Raw genomic sequence first — 25218 nt, forward strand, 5'->3', positions numbered from 1 at the left:
GATGTAGGACTCGGGAGCTATAATAGGTTTGGTAACCAGGCTAAGGAGAGGATGTAGGACTCGGGAGCTATAATAGGTTTGGTAACCAGGCTAAGGAGAGGATGTAGGACTCAGGAGCAATAATAGGTTTGGTAACCAGGCTAAGTAATCATACATTTACCAGGCAGCATCCATTTGCCAGGCAGTTACCATCTGCCACCCATTTGGCTAGCGTAAGAAAAGATACCAGGAAAAAAGCAATGCTCGATAAAACACCTAAACACACGTCAGAAATAAGGCGAAGGTTTGGAGAGTAACTTCTCGAATCACTTCAACGTTTATTTTAGTATGGACTGTTCTCAGGGCCAACTTACAACACACAGGCCAGCCCCCAGAGAAGCAGTCTGACCAGATCACTAAGGAATCCCGAGCAGAGGGAATAAATCAAAGACAAAGAAAATACAGAGCTAAACTGTAATATATATTTATACAATGTGTTGAGCGTACCGCAAGAGTCCTCGTCCTCTCCGAAGGGGCAGTCCCAGTTCCCATCGCACCTCAGACCGGGGTCCACACAGGTCATGTTTCCTGCCCAGCTGAAACACTCAACCTCTCCCTCCGTGCAGTTATGTGTACCTACGGTAAAAGACGAAAAATGGAAGTTCAAAGTCGTTGTTGTATCCAGAAGAAAGATGTCCCAGAAGAAAGATGACCAGACTATGCACGATGTACAAAATGACTAATAAACAGGTGGATGTCCCAACTACTAAGTACCTAATACCAGCCCAGAAGAGAACAAGAAATAGCCATGCCTTCAAGTACCAGAGTTATCAACCAAGGATTGAGGTTTTCAAGAATTCATTCTTTCCTAGAACTATTGCAGAGTGGAACTCACTGTCACTAAGTACAGTGGGGGCATTGTCAATAGATAGCTTTAAACAATGTCTAGAGCTAGAAGTTCAAGGGGTAGGTGTAACAAGTCGATCGGTGTAATATAGCCGCGTGCCTGCGAAGCTGGTGTGATACGCCGAAAGGCGGTTACTAGTATACCGGCTATACAGATACAGATACAGAACCGTGCTTTATCCAGAGCCATGCTCAGACAGTTATCAGTATCATAAAATACTTGACTTACATTGCATCTGTTCCAAAAATTGTGCAATAAACTTTGGTGGTAAAAATGGAGAGAAGGGACGTACCATCATCACCATTGTCCCCAACCCACCCCAATGTACTAGTAGATAACTCTACTTCTTATACATGTACATGCAAATTGGACTTGTTAGACATGCAAAAGAGGAAAAACTTAAGAGGTTCGCCAGTGTCACAATTGTCTCCAATCCACCCTATGTACCAGATAATTAATTCTGCCCCAGCTATTATACCTTATCGTCATCGTGACTGTTAGACATTTAAACTTAGGTAGGAAAGCTGAAATGAAAAGTACACACCGTTGTGGCAGTCGTCCTCATCCTCCCCCAGAAAGCAGTCCCGGACGCCGTCACAGACCAGCCCGGAGTCCACACAGGACGCGTTCCCACCCGGACTCCAACATTCCTTCTCCCCGGGCGAACACGTGGCACCTGGACACACAGAGGTAAAAAACACAATCAAGTTAATGCATATAATATTCAAGCAGACGCACAACCCGCAGCAGTCTCTCCACAGGAAATGCAAGCCCTCACTGTGCCGGTCTCTAGAACTCACTCCACCGGCAGAACGTTCATACGTACTGCAGTACACATCTGGAATAGTTTTCCAGACAAGGTGGTAGGCCTGATCACTGACAACAACGTCCAGTCATGTAAAACAAGAGTACACCGGCATCTTCCTTCCACCATCAGGACTTCTACATGTAGCTAGAACACTGCAGAAGTCCTGGTGATGGAAAGAGAATAACTGCAGTGACAGATTGAAGAGATTTCAAAATCAGCTGATTCGTAAACCAAAAACTACGCCAGAAACATCTGACAGTTTCCAAAATCATATCCAGTTGCTTGAGCAACTGTTTTTGGTGTATCTTATTATGTAGATGCATAATCTTCATGGACGTAATGATCACGTATCTTACCACAATCCCTCTCGTCTTCACCGGAGGAACAGTCCCGGACTCCGTCACACACCTGCCACGGGTGGAGACATTCCGGACTCGAGTTGTTTCCGGATCCGGATTCTCCGGAACCAGGAAAGTCCTGGTCGCACTGGAACTGCCAGGACGTGCAGCGGCCCTCTGAGAACAAGATATAAGCACGTGTTGAAGATCAAAACACTCATAAATATGTAATACTATGAATTATAAACCCATTGCTTCAACTTTATTTGTTCTTATAATTCCCCTTTCTACACTTTCTCTCCTTTCGATCTTTTTTACAATCTAGTTCTCTACTCCCCAGTAGTTATATTGCCATAAGTTAAGTAACAATTAGGATTACTACCAAATACACAGACCCTTTAAAATAAGCTAGGTTCCTTCATCTCTATTTCTGTCTCTTACGGTATTGTATCTATCTGCATCCGTATCTGTATAACGGTGTGTTTGTGTGTGCATGTGTTGGAATGTGTGTATGTGTGTGTGCCCGTGTGTGTGTGCCCGTGTGTGTGTTCAAGTGTGTGCGTGTGTTAATGCCGTTACATTCTCTTCTACACACTACACTGTGTATTAATGTATGAACATTTTCTCCTTTCCCCATTCATGCACTATACCACAACGCGTACCACAGTGATCCTCGTCTTCCCCAAACGGACAGTCCCAGTCACCGTCGCAGGCCAGACTGGCGTTCACGCAGTGCGGCTCCGTCCCGTTAAACCCGGGGCTCCAGCACTCCATCTCTCCCTCGGGACACACACCGCCTTAAGGGGAGATAAAAAGTTAGATACTCATTTTCATCAACCTTGTCTTACCCTTGTCTAACTCTGCTTCCTTTTGGACTACCAAAACTTGTCTCTACATAATGAAGATGTTGATCTTTAGATCTCACCAGTGTCACTGTGTAAGGCAGTGGAAGCTACCTGAAACGTCTGACCGTTTACAAAATCATATCCATGTGGCTTGTCAATGAGTAACTGTTTTTTTTCCTGGCATATCAGCTTATAGCTAAGGTTGTGTTGTGAACTGCATCCTTATTGAAGGCTTGCGGAAATGAGTAGTACTGTCTATTTAGTCACATAGGAAGTTACGTGTACCTGAAGAGTGTCCCAGTGTTACAAATAATACTCTTTTTGGAAGCATATTTCCGGAAGCGTAATAGACTGTAAATGACGGTGCAATTCAGAACCCCGTCAGGGGCCTTTACATGGCTGTACCATATTAGACGTAATCCATAAGCATAATTAGAAGCTCAATAAACAATTCAATATACTTTGTTTATTTTGATTATTATTTATGTAATCCTTATTAGTTTATTTTGGTGGGTGTATTAAAAAGGAGTATGTTCCTGTTACCCCTATCCTTTTACACATTTGTTGTAATAAAGTTGAAATAAGTAAATAGATAAATAAATACAATTCCATTCAATATATGGTAAAGACATTTCTTGATTAACATACGTGAGATGCATTGCATGACGGGATCCAACTCATTCGGCAAACCCTCGCACTGCCTGGTGACGTCAAACATCTCCAGGATGTCGTCACATTGCTCCATGACGTCATCACACAGGCTCTGACAGAGCGGCCGGTCCAGGCAGGCGGCGCAGACGAGCAGAGATGCGTTGTCATGGCAACCGCTAAGATGGAGGTACATGAACATGATCCAAATAATTTCCATATTGAAAGAAATATCGGTTCTAATGTTTCTTTTTGCTATGTGGACATGTTTGTAATTTTGGTCTCGTATTAGCTTTACTGTATAAATCTAATGTTTCGTTTTGTTGTGTTGGCATGTAATACTATGTAATTTTGGTATTAGCTTTATTGTAGGAATACATGTATATGTCATTATTTTTACCAGTGAAATACATGTCTTTTTACTTCCAGGAAAAGATAATAAACTAGAAATGTAGCATTTGCAAATGTATAATGTTTGCCCTCACAATCACATGGTCTAGCCTAACAAACTACTGCTGTTTATTCTTACTCAAACACATTCATATACCAGTATATATTGTGACAAGCCCCCAAACTCTGTCTGCACTGCAACTTGCTACATAATGTTACCCAACACCACAAGGTATCTGCAAGATCACTAGTTACCATGGTGACAGATGTCTTGTCTTGGTCATTGACCCAACGTTTTACAAGACGAGGAGAAAAATAGAAGAAAAAGAGCAAGACAAAGCGTTTTCCTTCTGCGAAGTTCAGCATAAATACTTGTTTAAAGGTTTTGTGTTTGTAAGCCAACTCGTCTTACCTTTCAATGACTGACATCATGTCTATAAAGGTGTCGTTCCCGTCCATGACGTCATCACTGAAGTTACCCAGCATGCCCCACATGTCGGTGGTGTTGGACATGACCTCTTGACATAAGTCATAGGTCACCGGGTCACAATCTGAAGGGGGGGCAGACTTTGTTATTAATAGTACTGTTCATTTGCTAAAATATTCAAACATGCTAATTCTATGTAGGAGTAGCTATCTCTCGAGGAAACTAATAAAACCATTTGGTGTATGCTCGTACTAATAAGTCTTGCAAAGCAAAAAAATGGTTGCCTGCTCCAAAAGTTACATGCAGACATACTCTGAAATGCACCGAACCTGTGTTCAACTAGAGACATATACAACGGTTTAAACTAGGTGTAAAAGACGCAATGAGTGGAATATTCTGTCCGCGATTTGTCAATGAATTATTACACACACACACACACACACACACACACACACACACACACACACACACACACACACACACACGAAGCAAGGCAAGTTTTAGTGTGTAAAATCTTTTGATTTTAAAACTTCCGCCACACAACCCGCCTACCCCCTGGCTAGGTGATATGTCCCTAGGCAATTGTTGGCCACCACAATTATCTATCATTTACCGGCTAAAGAACTCGATCTATTAATCTTATTTCTTTGTTCCTGCTAAAAGAGGCGACGCAATGTTTATATGTATTCAAAACGTTGCCCTGCAACCACATCGTTCGAGCCTTAAACATGTATCAGTCTCATTGTGTTGGTAAGACAAGGATTCTTTTGAGACATCAATTGGAACCCCGACATATACATAACACAAAATATGGCCTAATCTGCGATGTAAAACCATGTCATTGTTATTCACAATTCCATAATTGCACAAAGATGTGTTACAGATTCCCTAAGGGTTTACGTACAAAGATATGTTTTTTTTGTGTCAAGTCTGTTGTAATGTATCCAGACCCGCGTTGTTCATACATAATTGTCGTGCCTGCATAATGTTTGTATCTAGGGTAACACAACATTCAATGACGTATGCTTCATGTATCCATTTCTTGTTGTACTGTTTGAAAACAAAGTTAAACCCATCATGTTAACTGTGTGAATCCTCCTGCATTTTAAGGTTAACTAGAGCTTAAATCAACGCCCACTTCTCTCAGAATTACACCGACTTTTTGTACAAACACGCTTCTGTATGTGTTAGCATCGCAATATCGGCCTGTGAAGAGTGAACCAAAGCCAAAGGACACGGTATCATTAGATAGAGCCAATTTTTTTCATCTGTCAACGTGGCCAGAATTACTGTCTGTAACAAATCATGTTCTTATGTTAAGATCTGGAGTTTTATCCCATAATGTCAAAATAACAGTAGCCCTGACAGTAGGGTGCAATTTCGGGATCAACACATCAAAGTCCGGGCTTGGATTCGAACCCTCGAGCTTTTGGATCAAGCACTATGCCACGACACACAAGAGTAGAAGAAAAAAGAACACGACAACAAACATTTTGATTTGGGTCGCAGTCCTTGGGATTCTAATGAATAAAACAAGAAGAGGAAAATTGTCTGGTGCAATTAAAGCCTTTTCACTGGTCGGTATGATTGAAACAGTGTAAGGTGCAAATAACCGTTCTTTCCTACATATGTTTTACTATTCCAATAGCGTAGGTACTTGACATGTTATGTAAACTTAGCAACAGGTAGTGAATAAACAATAGTAAAACCTAACGACGGATCATACATTTCATTGAGTTGCAACCCTTGGGCAGAGGAAATGGCTTACGTTTACTCGTCGCTTTGTTTGTAACAGGTGGTTCGTTGTTGGGTGCAAATTACATGATTTCTCCCACATGATTACCCCTTTTCAATGCCTTATTATACTACTGTAGAGGTAACATATACTGCATCACAAATACATATTAAAAACATTTGATTTGTTTCTCGACCCTCAGATGCTAATGAGGAAAGGAAATTTGTCTGCCTCGACGACAACCTTCCCCGTGTTGCCATGTTGGGTGTTCTTTTTCGTTCTTTTTTCTCCACTTGATTACCCCTTCTAAAAAAACTGTGATCTATCCTTTGTAAAATGCACTGCATAATAAACAATGTCTAAAACAAATAATTTGTTTTCCGACCCTTGGATGCTAATGAGGAAAGGAAAATTGTCTGCCTCGACGACCACCATTCCCGTGTTGCCATGGCAACAGACCATGACGTCATCGTGGGTGCCGGGGGAGAATGTGACTCGACAGGTTGGTTTCCCATGGCATGGCAACCGCGACACAACAAAACGTGGCTGCGGCGGCAATTCACTTTTCTAGCCTCCATAGCATGCTAAAAACTGGGGGTTTGGCGGTCTTCAGGGTCTTTGTGAGCTTTTATATGCTATTTTCCGATTGCATATAGACAACATAGCCGGCCTGGTTGAATTACCCCCGTTTTAGAACTGGGCTAATCCGAAAAGAGCCGAATGTGGGGTCGTGTGGCGTAGCGGCAGAGTGCGCGACTCGGAACTTAGAGTCCCGGGTTCGAGTCCTGACATGCCACCGATCTTGTGCCCTTGGGAAAGGCACTTTACACGACTTTCCTCACTCAGCTCAGGTGTAAATGAGTATTGTCCTGTCATGTATTTGTCCCCTGTGTTGGTGGCGGCATTAATATAAGTTGAAAAAACTTGAGTGTGTCGTCACCACGTCTGGTGATTACATGTTGGAATAAAAAAAATTAAAAAAAAACAGCCGAAGACCACCAAACCCACAGTTCTATAAGCCTGCTACGGAGTCTATCACTTTTCAACGTTTTCATCCAGGGACGAACGTTAGAATTTTGGTTTGAATAATACATGAAGATGTCATTAGTGTAGGCAGTAAAGATCACAAAGTATTTTTTCTTGTAAGGCAAAAAGGAAGACATGGTAAAAAAGGGTTTTGTTTATGAGGCATGGAACATTTCATGAGTCAGAAGCCCAGATGTTTTCTCCAAAATCTCTTCAGACTAAAAACCCCAGTGCGAAAGCAGTAGTGTTTAGCTAGCGTTAAAGGAGATTTCACTGAACAATACTAACACTCTTGCACCAGATGTTGCAAAGAAAGGTCTATTGTATAAAACAGCCATCTCCTAGCCACGAATGGGGAAGGAGAAGAGTGTTTGGGGAGCAACATTTACTGACCTATCGCAAGGTAAGGTGTTTTTCACATCATCAAATGGTCAACATTTGAACGAACAACGATTCAAGGACTAAATAAAGATAGATATAGATACATACAGGTAGATACAGATGCAAATATCTTATATGCCTGTGCCTACATGTAGGTATATCATTCTATACCTTTCTATCTATCTCATAGTATCTACATGTATACATCTGCATCTCTGTGTTTCTCTCTCTCTCTCCCTCCCCCTTTGTATATATGTATATGTATACATATATATATATATATGTATGTGTTAGTCGAACTGCACATGGTAGCACAATCTATTCAAGGACGTTCTACAAGTAGCACGTCCTTGATCTGTTGAAACGCTCGAAATTACACTCAAACTTTTTTGATGCACCAAAACTAAACTTACTTTTACACGGGTATAACCCTGTCTAAGTCGGACTAGCATGTGAATGATTATCGATTGATCAAGAAAACATCAGACCAGTCATAATGAAGTGATAGTATTCCCAGTGGGATTTCTTTAGCATGTCTGACAAAAGATCTGAGCTTACAGAATCTGTTTGTCCTACTTTTGAAATTCTCGGCGTCTCACCTTAACACATGGCAAGAAATCTGGCTTTAAAGCGTTCGCCGTGCCATTTCTACCAGCCAAACTGTCTCTTTACTCACCTCCAAGAAGTCCTAGTCCCGCATGCGGTTCGTGTCTACCGAAAACGCCTCCCAGGACACACAAAACTGTCATCAACAAGAGAAGACTCTTCTCCCTAGCCGACATGTTGGTCGGCAAGGTGGCGTATGCCCGAACCTACTCAGGCGTGTCCAGCAGTTAAAGCTTAGGGAGGCCTTACCGACTAACTCTGGTGCTACAGGCGAGAGGCATTGTGATTATAATGAGACAGGAACCGGTCGATCTGGTAGATTACAACATGAAAGCAGGTGGAAACAAGGTAGCTGGCTAAATCGCTCTCCTAGCGGCCAACAAGGCAAACTATGCTCCCTGTTTGTCTAAATTTTAAAGTTTTTAAAAACAGTAAAATTTAGACAAATAGGGCCAGGAGAGTTTCGCCACAGTTACAAAGCGTTCGTTTGCCAATACACACTGGTGGATCCATTCCCTGGCCAGTTGGACCCTATTTGGGGGGATTCTATCATATAATTCTAATCCCCTTTAGGAAGTCATGAAGGAGACTAGTGAGATTGTATACTGTAAATACAGGTTAGGAATGAAGTGGTTTGAATCTTCCTGAGAGCAAAAGACATCAAAAGAAACCAGAAAAGGGATCAGAATAGACCTAAAAAATACATCTTAATAGACCAGATAAGCCTTTTTGAAATGTCACCAATGTTTGGTTTGCTTTTATTGTACTATGGTACAAACATCCCTAGTAAGATAACATCAAGCAGATACAACTTGCCTTGGTTCAACAGAAACCTAAGGAGGCACTGTCGTAAGAAGCAGCGGCTCTATAACAAAGCTAAGAAAACAGGCCAAGAGGAAGACTGGAACAAATATAAGAGAGTTAAGAAGGGAGTTCAGAAAAGCATAAGACAAGCACACTCTAAATACGTGGCAGACATACTGGGAGAAGCTATTGTTGACAAACCCAAAACATTCTGGTCGTACATAAAAGGACTGAGGAAAGACCTTGTCGGAGTAGCACCCCTAAAGGTGGGAAATACCATCATCAGTGACAGCGGGAAAAAAGCAGAAGTACTCAGTTCACAGTTCAAAAGTGTTTTCACAGAGGAAGACACCACAGATATGCCATCTCTAGGTCAGCCCTGTACTCCTCCAATGGAACATATAGTAGTTTCTACTGATGGTGTCGAAAAAATGCTTCAAGGTCTCAATCCCTCTAAAGCATCCGGACCAGACCAAATACCACCGTGGTTCCTCAAGTTGACAGCTAGTGAAATCGCGCCTGTTCTAACCAATATTTTCCAACACTCGCTAAACACTGCAGAAATCCCTAAAGATTGGAGGGATGCAAATATATGCGCCATCTTTAAAAAAGGAGATAGAGCGGTCCCCAGCAACTACAGACCTGTTTCACTGACCTGCATATCCTGCAAACTACTTGAACATATCATCCATAGCCAAATCATGAAGCACCTAGAAAGTTACAGTATATTAACGGATTACCAGCATGGATTCAGAGCCAAACGATCCACAGAAACACAGCTTATACTAACAGTCCATGACATAGCTGGCGCACTAAACAGTAAACGGCAGGTAGATTTAGCAATACTTGATTTCACTAAAGCCTTTGATAAAGTCCCCCATGGCAGGCTCATCTCAAAACTGGAGTATTATGGAATCCAAGGCCCTACGCTGAATTGGTTAAAGGCTTTCCTGACCAACAGGGAGCAAACAGTAGTGGTTGAAGGGAAGGCGTCGGCTCCAGTTAAAGTAGCGTCTGGGGTCCCTCAAGGAACCGTCCTGGGGCCATTGCTCTTCCTCTTGTATATAAATGACCTACCAGATCAGCTTGACTCAAATGTGAGGTTATTTGCCGATGACTGTCTATTGTATGTAGAGCTTTCTACACAGACCGACTCACAACTTCTCCAAAAAGACCTGAACACCCTGGAAGAATGGCAAAGCAAATGGCTCATGCAGTTTAATCCCGAAAAATGCTACATTATGCACATAACAAACAAACGAACACCACATGCAACTAGCTACCAGTTTTGTGGTCAGGCATTAGCAACCACAAAAATCCATCCGTATCTGGGCGTCACGCTGACAAGCGGACTGAAGTGGGGGTGCACATGTTAATAATATCACAACTAAGGCAAAACAGACATTGGGAGTGATTAAACGTAATCTGTGGGCATGTCCAACGAGAGTAAAATCACTTGCATACACGTCACTTGTAAGACCAAACCTAGAATACGCTGCGACAGTATGGGATCCATATACAAAGAAAGACAAAGACAAATTGGAAAGGGTACAGAATCAAGCTGCAAGATTCTGTATGAACAACTATGTAAGAGGTGCTAGTGTCACGGAAATGAAAAGAAACCTACAGTGGACCTCACTTGAAGACAGAAGAAAGATGTCTAGACTATGCATGATGTACAAAATGACTAATAAACTGGTGGATGTCCCAACTACTAAGTACCTAATACCAGCTCAGAAGAGAACAAGAAATAGCCACGCATTCAAGTACCAGAGTTATCAACCAAGGATTGAGGTGTTCAAGAATTCATTCTTTCCTAGAACTATCGCAGAGTGGAACTCACTGTCACCAAGTACAGTAGGGGCACTGTCAATAGATAGCTTTAAACAATGTCTAGAGCTAGAAGTTCAAGGGTTAGGTGTAACAAGTCGATCGGTGTAATATAGCCAGCTGCCGCCGCGCCGCGTGCCTGCGAAGCTGGTGTGTTACGCCGAAAGGCGGTTATACCGGCTATACAGATACAGATACAGATACAGATACATCAGAAATGCTGCCACTTGGATTTTGGAAGCCTCTGTGACCCTATTTGACAAAGAAAATTGCAACCTTTGCACAAATCAGCTCTAACAGTTATCATCATTGCCAGTATGCCGGGTTAAAAGTGGTACACACCTATCAAAATTACAATGATGAACTAGTTACATCGGTGGCACCACACATGCAAAGAATGTTTGTGTGCTATTGTCTGGTGACTACCTATTCTATTGCAACCACTGAATCAAAAATAGTTTTAAAAAATATGAAGCAAAATTGCCCTTCAGATGACTGTTTTTCTTTTATTTAAGGCCCTTTTGTAGTAGTTTTCATGCAAGGTGCCCGATAGTCAAGCACAAAATATTGTGATATCACTTTTTTAACCTGTTTCTTTTCATGAATATTTCGTCAATTCGCAGAAGTGAATCACCAGGCTTCTACTTTATATCACGTCTGGTTCTATCAATTCACTGGGCTGACCTATTTATTATTTTTTTATTTCGTAGAAAAAAATTATTAACTTTTAAAACAATTACAACTCAGAGACGTAGGCGTTAACATAACGTGGGCGTTACATGTGCACCACGCATACATTAATCAACACCACCTGTTCTTAGACTAATAAATACCAGTTACCAGACTATATTCTTTCATTTTTCACTACTGCATCGGTACCAGTTTACCATCATATTCAACCAGAGTATCCCAACCTGTTTGTTGCCATAGTAAGTATTTTTGCTCGTTAATTAGACTAGAAAGTTAACAAAAATGCATGATTTTACATCTTTGCAGTACCGAATATTCGTAGGTTGAACTATACGTTGACAAGACTGTCTGAAACCGTTCGTTGTTGCCTTTAAAACCAAGTAAGGTAAGTTTTTATCCCGTTGATCATGCTGAAAATCCTGGCGATTTTACATCTATACTGTAATGGACCTAGTTGTACCATAACTATTAGTGTTGAGCAAACAGTAATTTATACTTTAGATGTTGGCCAGTACAGAAAGGTAGCCTCAAACCTTTGTGGGACTGTGGGGGCAGCGAGTTTGCAATCCATAGTATCTCGGTCGAGATAATGGAAGCCAGAGCCCACCCCCATCCTTAACTTCGACTGTCTGTTACATAAACTAATCCCATTGTCTTTTCTGGTACCGTAAGGGTAAAGGGATGCTAACCTTCACTGAGCCCTCTCCTCTCCTTCCACCGTCTTTTACAGAGTCCCATTTCTTTTAAATGAAAGAGAAATTTATACCTTTTTTATCCATATTCTTTTTAGGTCACGACATTGGCCATACCATGCATCTCAAGCGCCTTCATTCCCAGAAGCAAACAGAAAACACAGGCCGGTACTTTGTTTTCCTCATAGTTCTGATTTTAGGGAAACCTTGTTTCGGAGACCTTCAAAACAAATGCAGGACATCAGTTGAAGTGTTTACGGTTTGCTCGTATAGACATCTTGGATTACAAGAACTACCTTCAGGCTTACCAGCCGACGTTACTCGCTTGGATGTCTCTTTCAACAATATAAGACATCTTAGTATCAATATTACGTCTTTAAGTCAACTCCGTTCACTGAAGATCTTTTCAAGTTACGTTGAGACCGTGTCTTGGTTCTCTCTCCAAAATCTCCCGGGACTGGAAACTCTCGACCTGAGGTATAACAGAATTTCACACGTGAACCTGGGACAAGTTATGCGCTATCTCACAAAACTTAAATTTGTAGACCTATCGAATAACAGGCTAACTTCATTCTCTAAAAAAGAGTTAGGACTCCCATTTCTGAACCAGGTAAACCTTAACAACAACCCGTACAGGTGTGATTGCGCCTTGGTGTGGTTATTTGAGGCTGTCAGGTGCCTTCGTGAATGTGAGGGGTCATTTTTGGCTTGTTGTCTTGAGTGCGAGGTCTGCCTCTTTGCCACCAAGTTTAGTCCCACCACAGCTAACCTCGTGTGTGACAGCCCAAGAAGCCTACGAGGACTTCCTTTGAAAAATGTTCAATCTCAGATGACATGTGAAACAAAAAGTTCAATTGTAACAGCTGCAAATTTTGAAACGACAAAAACAACCCGTTCGTTTTCTAGTTCTCTTCGTCAGAATAGCAAAACTGTCACATTGCCTCCAGTTAGTGTGAATAATACAAATCTGTCAACAACCCAAACTGAGGTGTCCTTTTCTCCGACTAATACAACAAGCACATCAACCGTTACTTTTCAGATGAAAAACGGAAGCCTTGGTATTAAAGCTCTGCACATCACAATCATCACTACAAGCAGTTTCTTAGCTTTTATCTTTAGCTTTCACATCTTAAGAAAAATTGTTTTAGTGATCAGATCTGGTAGGCCTGAGAATGACAATGCTGCCCAAAATACTATACCGATGCAAAACATCAGGCCACCCATTCAGAACACTGTTTACCGCAGAAACTGCGATGCACCACTCCAACAGCCAATTGCTACCGACGTACGCCTGTCTCAAATAATGCCGCCGATTCAGAACACTGCTTACCACAGAAATTGCGATATGGGAGCACCAGAACAGCCAATTGCTACCGACACTCTTCTGTCTCAAATACTGCCACCCATTCAGAACACTGCTTACCATAGTAACACAATCGCAAGTGCACTATCAACGACAGCATCAGCCAACTTAGGCCAAATCATTCCGCCCATAGCAAACATTACATACGGTAGACGCAGCGATGCGAAGGCGGCACAAGTACAAGACTCTACCAACGTGTCTCAAATAAAAACACTTAGCTCTTAAGACATGTTTACTGGATCTATGTACTACGTAGAACGTAAAGTGCTGTGAATATTGATAGCCGTGAATCAGTGGTGAGTAGAAACAAAGCAATTAAAAACCTTAAAAATATTACTAATACATGGCGGAATAATGTAAGAAAGTACATATATCTAGGTCAAAGCATTAGATTATACTGACAAAGACATCATTGTCGTTAAGTTCTTATGGTGGTTAATGCATTGTTTTTGTGTGTATTTCTTCCATATGTAGGACCTTACATAAAGTGTTAATATTCAATCGTTCTAGAAATGTAGACAACGTAAAATATAAACAACACACCTAGGCATTTCTATTCAGGGCCTTTCATTTTTGCGGTCATTCAACTTAGTGGCCGCACGCTTTTTTAATGTCAGCATCTCCGGTGCGATTTCATTGTATGTTGTGTTGAAAGTTCAGGCAATAAAAATCATACTTAAAATGTAATGTGAATATGAGAGGTGTGTTTACAGTGTATTCTTTTCATTCGTCTTCCGGGTCAAGTTTGAATGAAAGTTTCCAAAAATTAATTGGATAATGTCTCTAGTGTACTGTACTCGCAGTCAATGAACCGTTATAGTTATCTTCATGTATTTCAATGGCCACTAGGCATGATTTCTTATGTATTCTATCTACAAGCCGACATGGAGCAATGCAAGTATCAAATTGGTGACTGCAATACAGTATCAAATTGGCAAGACAGTATCAAATTGTAGGACAGTATCAAGTTGGCAATACAGTATCAAATTGGTGGCTGCAATACAGTACATGTATCAAAATAGCCAGGGAGCAATACGCCGCCCAAGCCCGAGGTGGTCAATGGTTAATACAGGCGATGAATATATACTTTCCCTCGCCACAGAGAATCTGCTTGGAGATTAGGTGTTTTCGGCATGTTGGAAATTCGACATTTTGGTTAGAACTTTCGCCTAAGCAGTCTGGAGTTGTGATTCCCTTCGGCAAGTTTTAATTAAAGATTCCGAAGTCTGGGTACTGCCTCTTTTGACCTTCCGGTCATTGACCTCTCTACGTCATTTTGCATGTAGGTATAGCAGCTGTATAATAGTCAACAATAGTTGTCAGACATAGCATTTTTTGGCTGAAAAATGCCGAACTATAAGGGTTGCAGATTTGTTGAAACTCAGTCTGTTTCACTGTTGGAAAAACTATATATTTCCTATGTGTTATATAGCGTCTTATGTAAAAACCGTCTTATGCAAGGCCATTGAACTATAAATATTTGAAAACACGTGGCGCAGACAGTTAACCTCCAGGTTCTGTCAGCCCTGACCAGTTCCCAGTACTTATCATTGCTACGTGAGCAGAGGTTCTGTTTTTTTCTATCGAGGAGACGCGACAGCATTGATTTTTTCCAAGAAGAACAAGAAGTCTGGAGACCAATTGCTTACTCCTGCAGGACTTTTATCAGTAGCTATCATTGCTACATGAGAAGAGTTTCTGTTTTTTTCTGTAGAGGAGACGAGACAGTATTCATGATTTCCAAGAAGAACAAGAAGTCTGGAGACCAATTTCTTACTCCTGCAGGACTTCCATCAACTTTGTACTGTTACACTGGTAGGTTGATCTTTCGATTACAAAAATGAATACATATTGTCAGATAATTGTTCAGCTTTTTCTATGTCGACTGGTTGCCTGCACGGTTGCCTATTCCCTACCTAGAGGCTGTGCACTCGTGGGTCAATCCGGATTGATCAGCTGCCTACGAGGCCGGTTTACTGCGCTGCCACAAGGCCTTCCGGCAAATACAACCAAGCTGCATGTCTCTTTCAATACCATGAGAAACCTGACAAAATTTCCACCCTTAAAAACACTAGTCTCCCTCAGCCTGAGATACAACAACATTGAGTCAATTACCTGGATCGAACTCCGAGTTTTCCCAGCATTGCAGTATCTACACTTGTCTCATAACAAACTGACAAGCGTGAGACTAGATGTGGTTATAGGTGATCTACCTCATCTGAAGACAGTAGATCTAACGAACAACAAACTTGCAACTGTGTCTGAAAAGGAGTTGGGGCTACCGTTCGTAAGAATCACACGTATCGGTAACAACCCTTTGCACTGCGGTATTGACTTGCTGTGGTTGATCAACAAGATCAGGTGTTTGGAAAAATGCCACGGGTGGTTTTTGGCCTGTTGCCTTGAGTGTGAGGCCTGCTTTCTTGATCTCGATCCTGAGTACAACTTTCTGCAATGTGCTAGTCCAAAATACTTGGAGGGAAAGTCATTGGCAAGCGCTGTTACAAACTCGGAACCCTGCGAAACACAACAATGTTGGGCCCCCACTACTGTAGATCATGTTCTGGATGGCGGAACTCTAGATCTGTCTGAAGATGATACACATGGCACAAATGTCTGCAGGACACAAACATACACGTTTGTCTACTCGTTTCGCGCTTCTTCAGGGAGTGTTGAGGGTCACAATGAGGCGTCAACTCAAACTGACCTAGTTGCAAAACAAACTCACGACACTACAGCAGCTGATGATCGTTTTACCGAATTTGGTCCTACGACAAAAACAACAAAGATCTCACAATCAGAGAAGAGCGGCATTTTACAGATTATCTTCATCTCGTTTGTCAGTTTTCTGGGGCTGAGTTTCATCTCCGTAGTGACAGCCAAGATCATTAAGTCCAGGATTTCAGATGACAATGTAGCTGCTGCCCAAAACAACACAATGCTGTATCACAACAGAGCTGCCATTCACGTGCCAAACAGTACCTACTTCCCGGGTCTCGCCCATGTAATTCCACCCATTGAAAACAGCGCTTATAATGTTAACGTGAACCCCAATGTAGCCTCACTGCAACCTGAATCTCTGACTCAAATAATCCCACCAATAGAAAACGCTCTCTTTGGCGGAACACAAGACTCGGGGACAGTACCAGGCAACAGTGATTCTGCTCCATCCTCGGTCCTTCAACTGATTCAAGGCAGCTCTAAAGATGGAAACCGTCTGGGCATAGCATCTTTACAGACGTTTCCTTGTGCAAAAAGCTCACCGATACAGAACTTTTCTTATTGCGGAGCACAAGGCTCAGTAACAGTGCTGGACAACAACAATTCGGCTTCATCCAGTGTCATTTCGGTTCAAAACAGCCCTAAAGTCGGAAACCGTCTGGGCATAGCTTCTTTACAGGCGTTTCCTTGTGCAAAAAGTTCACAGATAGAGAACTCTTCTTTTGGTGGAACACAAGGCTCAGGGAAAGTAATGGTCAACAATGATTATGCCCCATCCCCAGTTCTTCAAAACAACCCTAAAGTCAACAATAATTCTGCTTCAACCAGTGTCCTATCGGTTCAAAACAACCCTAAAGTCGGAAACCGTCTGGGCATAAGATCTTTGCAAGCATTTCCTTGTGCAAAAAGTTCACCGATACAGAACTTTTCTTATTGCGGAGCACAAGGCTCAGTAACAGTGCTGGACAACAACAATTCGGCTTCATCCAGTGTCATTTCGGTTCAAAACAACCCTAAAGTCGGACACCGTCTGGGCATAGCATCTTTACAGACATTTCCTTATGCAACAAGTTCACACATAGAGAACTCTTCTTATGGCGGAGCACAATGATCAGTGTCAGTGCCAGTCAACGATGATCATGCCCCATTCCTGGTCCTACAAGGCAGCTGTAAAGTCGGAAACAGTCTGGGCATAACATCCTTGCAGGCATTTCCTTGTGGACAAAGTTTACCAACAGAGAACTCAGCGTATAGTAGAGCACAAAACTCTGATGCTTTGATGGACAACGTAACAGTGAGGAAATGAACAACGTCTATGAGGAGGTTCTCTGAAAACGAATTCAATTTTTTAAAAGTCTACTTGAATATCAATACTATTGAAGTATAGTTGGCAACCTTGTTTGAGAACAGAACTAGTTTTTATTTCATGATTATCAACTATGTAACTTTGTAAAGATAAAGTGGTCGATTGTATTCTGTTCTGAGTTTATTGATGATTTATGCAACATCTTATTTGCTATGTGTCAAATATATATGTTAGATGAGTAGATGGCAAGCACCTAATTGTGATATTATCAACATATATGTAAATGTATGTATTAAGCTGGTATCACTTCAATAGCAATTCTCTTCCCTTTACCATTGCACACGAAATGTGATTGGTTGAAAAAATGTGTTTGCCCGAGATGGTCACCCGTTAAGTATGTGTTGATTTTAAGGTACATTAATGTCAATGTTTTAATTTGAGACGGTGTTGTGTTCACGAAAACAGCAGGTAGAAACTATCAGCTCACATATCAATGTTGGACTAGTGTTACGAAAGTTTTTTTCTTTACCCAGACAAAGTAATTTCCTTCGCATCGACGTATCTAGGACACACGTGTACACGTCGGGCCTTGGGTATGAAACGAGGTTAGGTAGTCTGAAGCCTTGGCCCTTTTTATAGAAGTTGTTTATTGCAAATTCCTGCCCGAGGGCTAATTGCATACATTGACAAGAAAATGTGGTGATACATGTATAAGACTATTTGCTGACAGGAACTTCTACGTGTACGATATACTTATCGAACCTACTATCTCTACTTAAATCTAATAACGTTGGTATACATACAGGATAAAAAAGTAAATATGCAATATGTGAACAGGTAATAGGAACAATGTAACTGCTATTCTAATCTATTCTATCTTATTCAACTATTCTTGTCATGCTATTAGGGGGTTTGACTTCTTCTCAGGAGGCAGTGGGAGATGAATTGTCCGACTCTTTGAAAAATAAATGGGTTGGTGGACTTTAGCAATAATATAGTCTTTTGTTGTTGGTTGAGATATGAAAAACTTGGGGAAATATTGGCGACATCTTTGAATAACTTTTTTCTTTCAAAATCGTAATGAGGACACTGACAGATAAAATGCATTTCATCTTCCACTGCTCCCTCTGTACGTTTTACGTTATGAAAAATGCATGAGGTAGTCTAAAGCCTTGGCCTTTGTTTTCATACATTACACAAGTTTTTAAAGGTTTGATTTCACCGTTAACCAGTTGATATCAACCCTGTACTAGATTTCTTTTCCAACATAGTTGTCATACATGTAACTTCACAAGTCCGTCATATCCAAGACCCCTTTTAGAACACCGTGTTTAAAACGAACTGTGCTGTACAAAATATGTGTATGTGTAATAAGTTGGAATGAATCTCAAGAAGGTGTACATGGGTCTTATTTGTTTCAAACCTGCATTGTATGGGATGTGTTGATCGATGGGTATATATAAACCATGCGTTTATACACTGGGCAAATGTTGTGGCTTGATTCTTGACCGTCATGTGTTACAGAACTAATGTTGATGACACTTGAATGGGGTTGGAGCTATCGTACCAAGAACCGTGCCTATCTAGTCCCTTATGCCTGTATGGGTTAGGGTTAGGATCAGACACGATTCTGGATAGTTTCCGCGTATACAAGAAAGTAGATTTGCCCCAGGCACGGTTCTGGATATTCTCCGCATGTCCAAGAACTACTAGATTTGCTCCAGGCACGATTCTGAATAGTCTCCGCGTATACAAGAACTACTAAATTTGCCCCAAGCACTATTCTGGATAGTCTCCGCGTGTCCAAGAACTACTAAATTTGCCCCAGGCACGATTCTGAATAGTCTCCGCATGTCCAAGGACTACTAGATTTGCCCCAGGCACAGTCCTGAATATACATGGACTACCCGGAACCGACCATTATGCATATTCACAGTCCAGTTGTGAGGTCAGAGGTACGCCATAGTGCTTGATTAGGCTGTATAAAGGGATATACGGCCATACAGCCAGGACTGCCCAACTAGTTGGATGCTATTTTTAAGGGATAGCCGTGGTAACGTGACAACAACATACAATACGAACGGTTATAATGCTGATATTTTAGGCCTGAACGCTGACATAGTAGTAGCTGATTTATAGTTATAAAGTCCAAGCTTGCTCCAACACAAGGACCAAGGGCTCCAACACAAGGAGATGAATTTTCGTCAAACGTAGATTCGGAGCAGGACCACTTTTTTGAGGGGTGTGAAGGAGGTAGTTTACATCAGGGCCCATCACCCCTCTCTGAACCGTGATGGTGGTAGGTTCCGTCTTCGTCCTGACGTCATCACGCTTCCGACTTCCGGAGAGTGATCAGCGAGTGCATTCATCTGACAAAGGTTGGCGGGATCAGCCGAAAAATTATGGTGAGTTCTTTCCTTGTGTTGGAACAATCTTGAACTTTATAACTATGGATTCTGTAAGAAACAGGAGGAACCACCAGTAAAAACCCTTCTGGTCCCGGGCCGGGGTTCGAACTCACGACCTCCCGGGCACCAGAGCTTCATAACCAGACGCTCTAATCTCTCCGCTAAAAGGTCTAGACCCGTTTGTCGGATCTGTTGGTAGCGCCTATAGCCCCCCCCCCCACTGTTACAATTCTACCAACACAGATGAGCTTTCATTCGAGTGCCTGTTTTGATTGAGCTGACTGTTACCATGATTTTGTGCGGGCAGAGGCGACGAAAAGATCATCGAGGGTGAAGGCTACGCAAGGCTGCTGACGTCATAGAGAGAAGCAGACAGGTGTGAATGTCGGTCTCTTTCATCGACATTTTTGCTCTAACTTCAATTGTTCTACATTGGAATCGCGACCACAGTGACAGACATACAGTATGGTATCTGTATCAGTATAGCCGGTATAACCGCCATTCGGAAAAACACACCAGCTTCTGTATCTGTATAGCCGGTATAACCGCCCATCGGCGTAACACACCAGCTTCTGTATCTGTATGGCCGGTATAACCGCCCTTCAGCGTATTGCACTGGTGTATCTATATCTGTACAGCCGGTATAACTGCCATTCGGCGTAACACACCAGCTTCACAGGCACGCGGTGCGGCAGCAGTTGGCTATATTACACCCAACGACTTGTTACACCTAATCCCTGAACATCTAACTCTGAACATCGACTAAAGCTATCTAATGTAACCACGAATCACAGCCTGTCTGTTGTGCTCTGTAGCCATAGAAAAACAACCACCGAACAATTCATGCCAACATAGGTTGCTCCTACACGACTGTGGTGACTCTAGTAGTACGTAAACAATGCCCCATACAACACAGATGAATACGCAGAGTGCGTTCGTCGCCTCGGTTGTCCTGACTTGGATGTCTGCCTGTATTGTAGACTGTGCCTTGCCACAAGGGTGTATGAAACTACCTCCTGCCAGACGTGAGGAATTGTTAAATCCAGGGTTGATGATTACATGTTTCCGTAACAGAGACAATACCCTCCCTCAAGGCTTGCCATCGGGAACAACGTATCTACACGTTTCCTACAGCAGATTAAGAAAACTAACCTTCATTCCAGAACTTAAGAATCTGACGTCACTGAATCTAAGATGGGACGATATCGAAATTGTTGACTGGCTTCAACTTCGCAATTTGCCAGCGATAGAATATCTGCAAATGGCTCACAATAAAATCTCGCACGTTAATCTCGGCGTCGTTATAAAGTACCTTCCAAATTTAGGGGCGGTCGATTTTTCAAGCAACAGAATCAAATCTGTAAGTGCGGAGGAGCTGGGACTTCCCTCTGTACGAATAGTGCGTATCCACTACAACCCTCTTGATTGTGACTGTAGATTGAAGTGGTTGATTGACAAGATGAAATGTGTGCAACAAAGTATCGAGTCGCAGTCAGGTTTCTTTTCCAAATGTGGACCCGGCCTTTTCGCCTCGCTGCCTAGCCAAAAAGGTCTTCTCTGCAGCACTCCAAAACACATGGAAGGGCTGCCTTTGGCGAGTGCCAACATCTCTATAACAGCATGTGAAAACCAAAGGACTTCCGTATCAACTACAACAGATGCATCTTCTACGAAAGAACATCATGATCGCGGAGTATTGGCCACTCAGTTTTCCCAAACTATTAGTGCACCACCTTTTGGTAAAAATAAAACTGGAACCCCCTTATCCATACGTACGTACACACCAGAGCGTGTGAGTTATCAGACTAGGTTTTTGACAAGAAACAGGTCCCTACAAGCTACATCGCCTGTCGTGGGTTTTGCTACATCAAAAGAGCCCACCCAATCCCAGCCAGTAGAAAAGATAGGGATAGTGCACATTGTAGTCATCGCTTTAGTGAGTCTTTTAGGGTTTTTCTTCACCGTAGGTTTGTTAGTTAAGATGAGATTGTCGATTCGATCCTGGAAATCCGAAGATAATACAGCCAGAAACAACATCATGATGCAACCAATTTGTTATCCGTTCCAAAACGCTGCTGCTGACCCCAGAAACTGTCATACAGGGCAGTTGATACCACAGTTGAACTCTACAGATATCTGCCTCGCTCAAGTCATACCACCCATTCATAACGTTGCGTACAAAAGAACTGGGAATGCACGAGTACAAAATGTACCTCAGACAGTAAGTTCCATGGCCAACGTGGTACCACCTATTGGTGCACGCCGTGGTACTATTAGTACCTCGGTGACAATGCTTGGTACCAATGATGCTGCATTGTCAGAGGTACTTACATCAGCTGCTCAAAATAGCACTAATTTCGGACATTGTTTCGGTGTAACACGATTAAAAACAACCCAACACGACAGGATGCCGACTACATCCTCGGGTATTACTCGAATAATGAGTGGACCCAATAGCACGATTCAGTCGCGACCTTTACCAGACTTACCTACAACAATGACTTGCGACAGAAAGCCAACTTCGCCCTCGGTTGTGGGAGAGAAGACTGGGAAAAAGTTCTGTACACGACCCTTGCCAGAACTACCAATAACAATGGGTTGTACCAAACGTGGCGGAGTTTTTATTGATAATGAAACTCAAGAAGACGCTATGTCTGAACATGATTATGCTAGAATACACGATTATGAAGAAGTGCGTTGAAAGCCAAAAATATGGTGTTTTTGTGGTTATGGTGAATCTGAAGATTCTGGATTTAAATCCATGTCTAACTCCACTACTGAGCAATTGGGAAAATGCACCTTTCGTATATTTTCTTCAATGTGTAAAGAGAACATGACAAGGTGGGAATCAGTCTTAACATAGGGTTGTCGACTTAGAATCAGAAGGTTCTGGGTTCAAATCCCTGTCATGCCCCACTGCTGTGTAACTTGGAAAAGGCACTTTTCACACGTTTTCTTTTTTCAATGTGTGGAGACAACACGAAATGGTAGAACTGGAAATTAGTCTACACAAAGATGTGTCCTAGTTTTACATCAAGTCACGTTATTGTGTATCCTCCCTGTCCTCGTTTCACAAGGCTCACGCGCGTTTTAACTAGAACAAATTTATTTAGGGCAAGTTGTTTCCCAGAAATATTGTAATATTCATAGGAAAGAAAGCAGGAAATTACCCAAATAACAAATGTAGGCGTAAACCTGTTTGTTATTTCACAAGACACGCGCTGCCGCGTAGTGTTTTAACTAGACCAATTTTATTTAGGACATGTATATTATAATATTCATAAGAAAGAAAGCAAGAAATCAACCAACAAGAAATGTAGGGCGCCACTCGTATCTTAATTCAGTCCACGACATCGCACGTTGTGAAGAGAGCCACTCTTTGTATCAAGAATATTTTCTTTTTGAACTGGTAACAAAGTTGATGTTTAGGCTTTCCACTGACTAAATACCAACTGAATCAAGAAGACGCCTAGCGAAGGACACCTGACACCATTCTGCGAAGGATTGGAACCGAAAAGCGCAGAAGAACCAGAAATACGACAGGTCTGTACTTTAAAGTCGTCTGATGTTTGTAAAAAAAGAAACTGAGAATCTTGCCATCCATGCTCTAGACATTATGCTTCTTAAACGTTGCGGATTTTGTGGTAAAGCAAGACGGAAGGACAGACGTTTAGCCGTTTTCCTTGTCTTATTATTCTGCCTGATGCCTTGTGAGGGAATAACAAACAACGGCTGTGAAGTTACCGAGTCCATCGGAAACAGGAAGCAGGTAGTCTCTTGCGCGTTCGTGCGACTGAAGTTAAAAACCCTCCCTCTCGAGTCAGAGATACCGGCAAACGTGTTCCACCTCCATGCCCTGTTCAACGATTTTGCTAACCTCACTTATATTCCACATCTTCCCAACTTGCAGCATTTAGATTTAAAGTTTAACAACATTGAAACTGTCTCGTGGATGTCATTAAGAAATATGCCGTCTTTAGCCTTCCTTTACTTATCCTTCAACAGAATCTCTCATGTAGATTTGAGTGAGGTTATCAAAAATCTCACAAAACTACAGTTCGTAGATTTATCGAGCAACATGATCACGTCAGTCTCTGAAAGACAGTTGGGACTTCCCTTCATCAAGCAGGTTAATCTCAACCACAACCCTTTTCGTTGTGATTGTGCGATGTTGTGGCTGATGGAAAAACTAAAATGTTTACAAGGACATGTACGTAGTTCAAGTGCGTTTTCGTCTTACTGCTCTCAGTGTGATACCTGTTTTCTCATATATCGGTTTCGCCAGAACAGTCTTGCATGTGATAAGGAGGGCATCCCTCTAACACGCGTAGCCCTGACTCAGTCAACGTGCAAGGAAGAAACAACGACCACAAAAACGACATCCACAGCAAAATATGTCACGAGTACAACTGCTTCTGCTTCTACCACTCACGAGTGGAAAAATTCGTACGAAGCCACCCCTCCGTTTCTTCGAGCTCAAAGTAGCACCAAGAACGTACCACCTTCTGAAACAGAAAACTCTGTAGCCCAAAATACTACTTTCCAGTCTGGTAGCTTGTCTGAGAGAAAGAAAAGAAGAGTCAGCAACATTATCTTACACGTTCTAACCTCCCTCTCGGCTAGTTTGATGGCGCTTCCCTTTGTCTACGTTCTGGCCATAAGACTGATCCAAACAATCCAGTCTCGAATTTCTCACGAATGTGACACTGGTGCAGTTTCCTACGACGCAAGGCTGCACTGTGTTACACTCCCCACATCCACCACACCGTATCATATCAGCAGTGGTGCCGGCATACTGCAGCTGCCAACTACCGGGAGGTACCCAATCTACCCCGGGACTTCAGGAACAGATTCTTCGGCGTTATAAGCGACCATCCCCGTCCGGACAAACTAGCCAACCCCGGTGATTTTGCTGGGACAATAAGACGGATACAACTTTACATATCAACGTGTGATTTCAAGCACGTTGTCCTATTATTATGCACTGATGGTGATGTATTTGACGTATTCAACGAACATTTTGTGATTCATAAATTGTATTGAGAGACGTTTCTGTAAAGGATATATGGTAAATATTTGCCCTTATGTTTTAACATATTGTAATTGCTGTAACTACTTTTTATAGATACCACTTTAACATATTTACAATATGTCGTATATTGTTAAATAGAATTTAGAGACAATGTAGGTCTGAATTTAATCTGTCTCAAAATTCTCTCTCTCTCTCTCTTTTTCTCTCTCTCTCTCTCTCTCTATATATATATATATATCCTATACGGCATTAGAAATGCATATATATCATGCAAATGTAATT

The 25218-nt window shown here is 42.0% G+C and overlaps 2 protein-coding genes across 2 annotated transcripts in view; one reads left to right on the top strand and one right to left on the bottom strand.

Moving 5' to 3' along the window:
* LOC109468912 (fibrillin-1-like) overlaps nt 1–8346 on the bottom strand; it is a 58682-nt gene extending 50336 nt beyond the window's left edge. The window contains exons 1-5 of the mRNA XM_019767293.1: nt 8161–8346; nt 2695–2829; nt 2051–2209; nt 1431–1562; nt 487–615 (exon numbers count right to left, since the gene is read on the bottom strand). Of these exons, the coding sequence (XP_019622852.1) occupies nt 487–615; nt 1431–1562; nt 2051–2209; nt 2695–2829; nt 8161–8266 (661 nt within the window). The 5' untranslated portion in view covers nt 8267–8346. The remainder of the gene's footprint in view (nt 1–486; nt 616–1430; nt 1563–2050; nt 2210–2694; nt 2830–8160) is intronic.
* Nucleotides 8347–20820: 12474 nt separating this feature from the next.
* LOC109468515 (slit homolog 3 protein-like) overlaps nt 20821–25218 on the top strand; it is a 5189-nt gene continuing 791 nt past the window's right edge. Inside the window, exons 1-3 of the mRNA XM_019766759.1 lie at nt 20821–20929; nt 21068–21264; nt 23620–24114. Of these exons, the coding sequence (XP_019622318.1) occupies nt 20821–20929; nt 21068–21264; nt 23620–24114 (801 nt within the window). The remainder of the gene's footprint in view (nt 20930–21067; nt 21265–23619; nt 24115–25218) is intronic.

Source organism: Branchiostoma belcheri, unplaced genomic scaffold, assembly GCF_001625305.1.
Source record: "Branchiostoma belcheri isolate BF01 breed outbred unplaced genomic scaffold, Haploidv18h27 scaffold2, whole genome shotgun sequence".
NCBI lineage: Eukaryota > Metazoa > Chordata > Leptocardii > Amphioxiformes > Branchiostomatidae > Branchiostoma > Branchiostoma belcheri.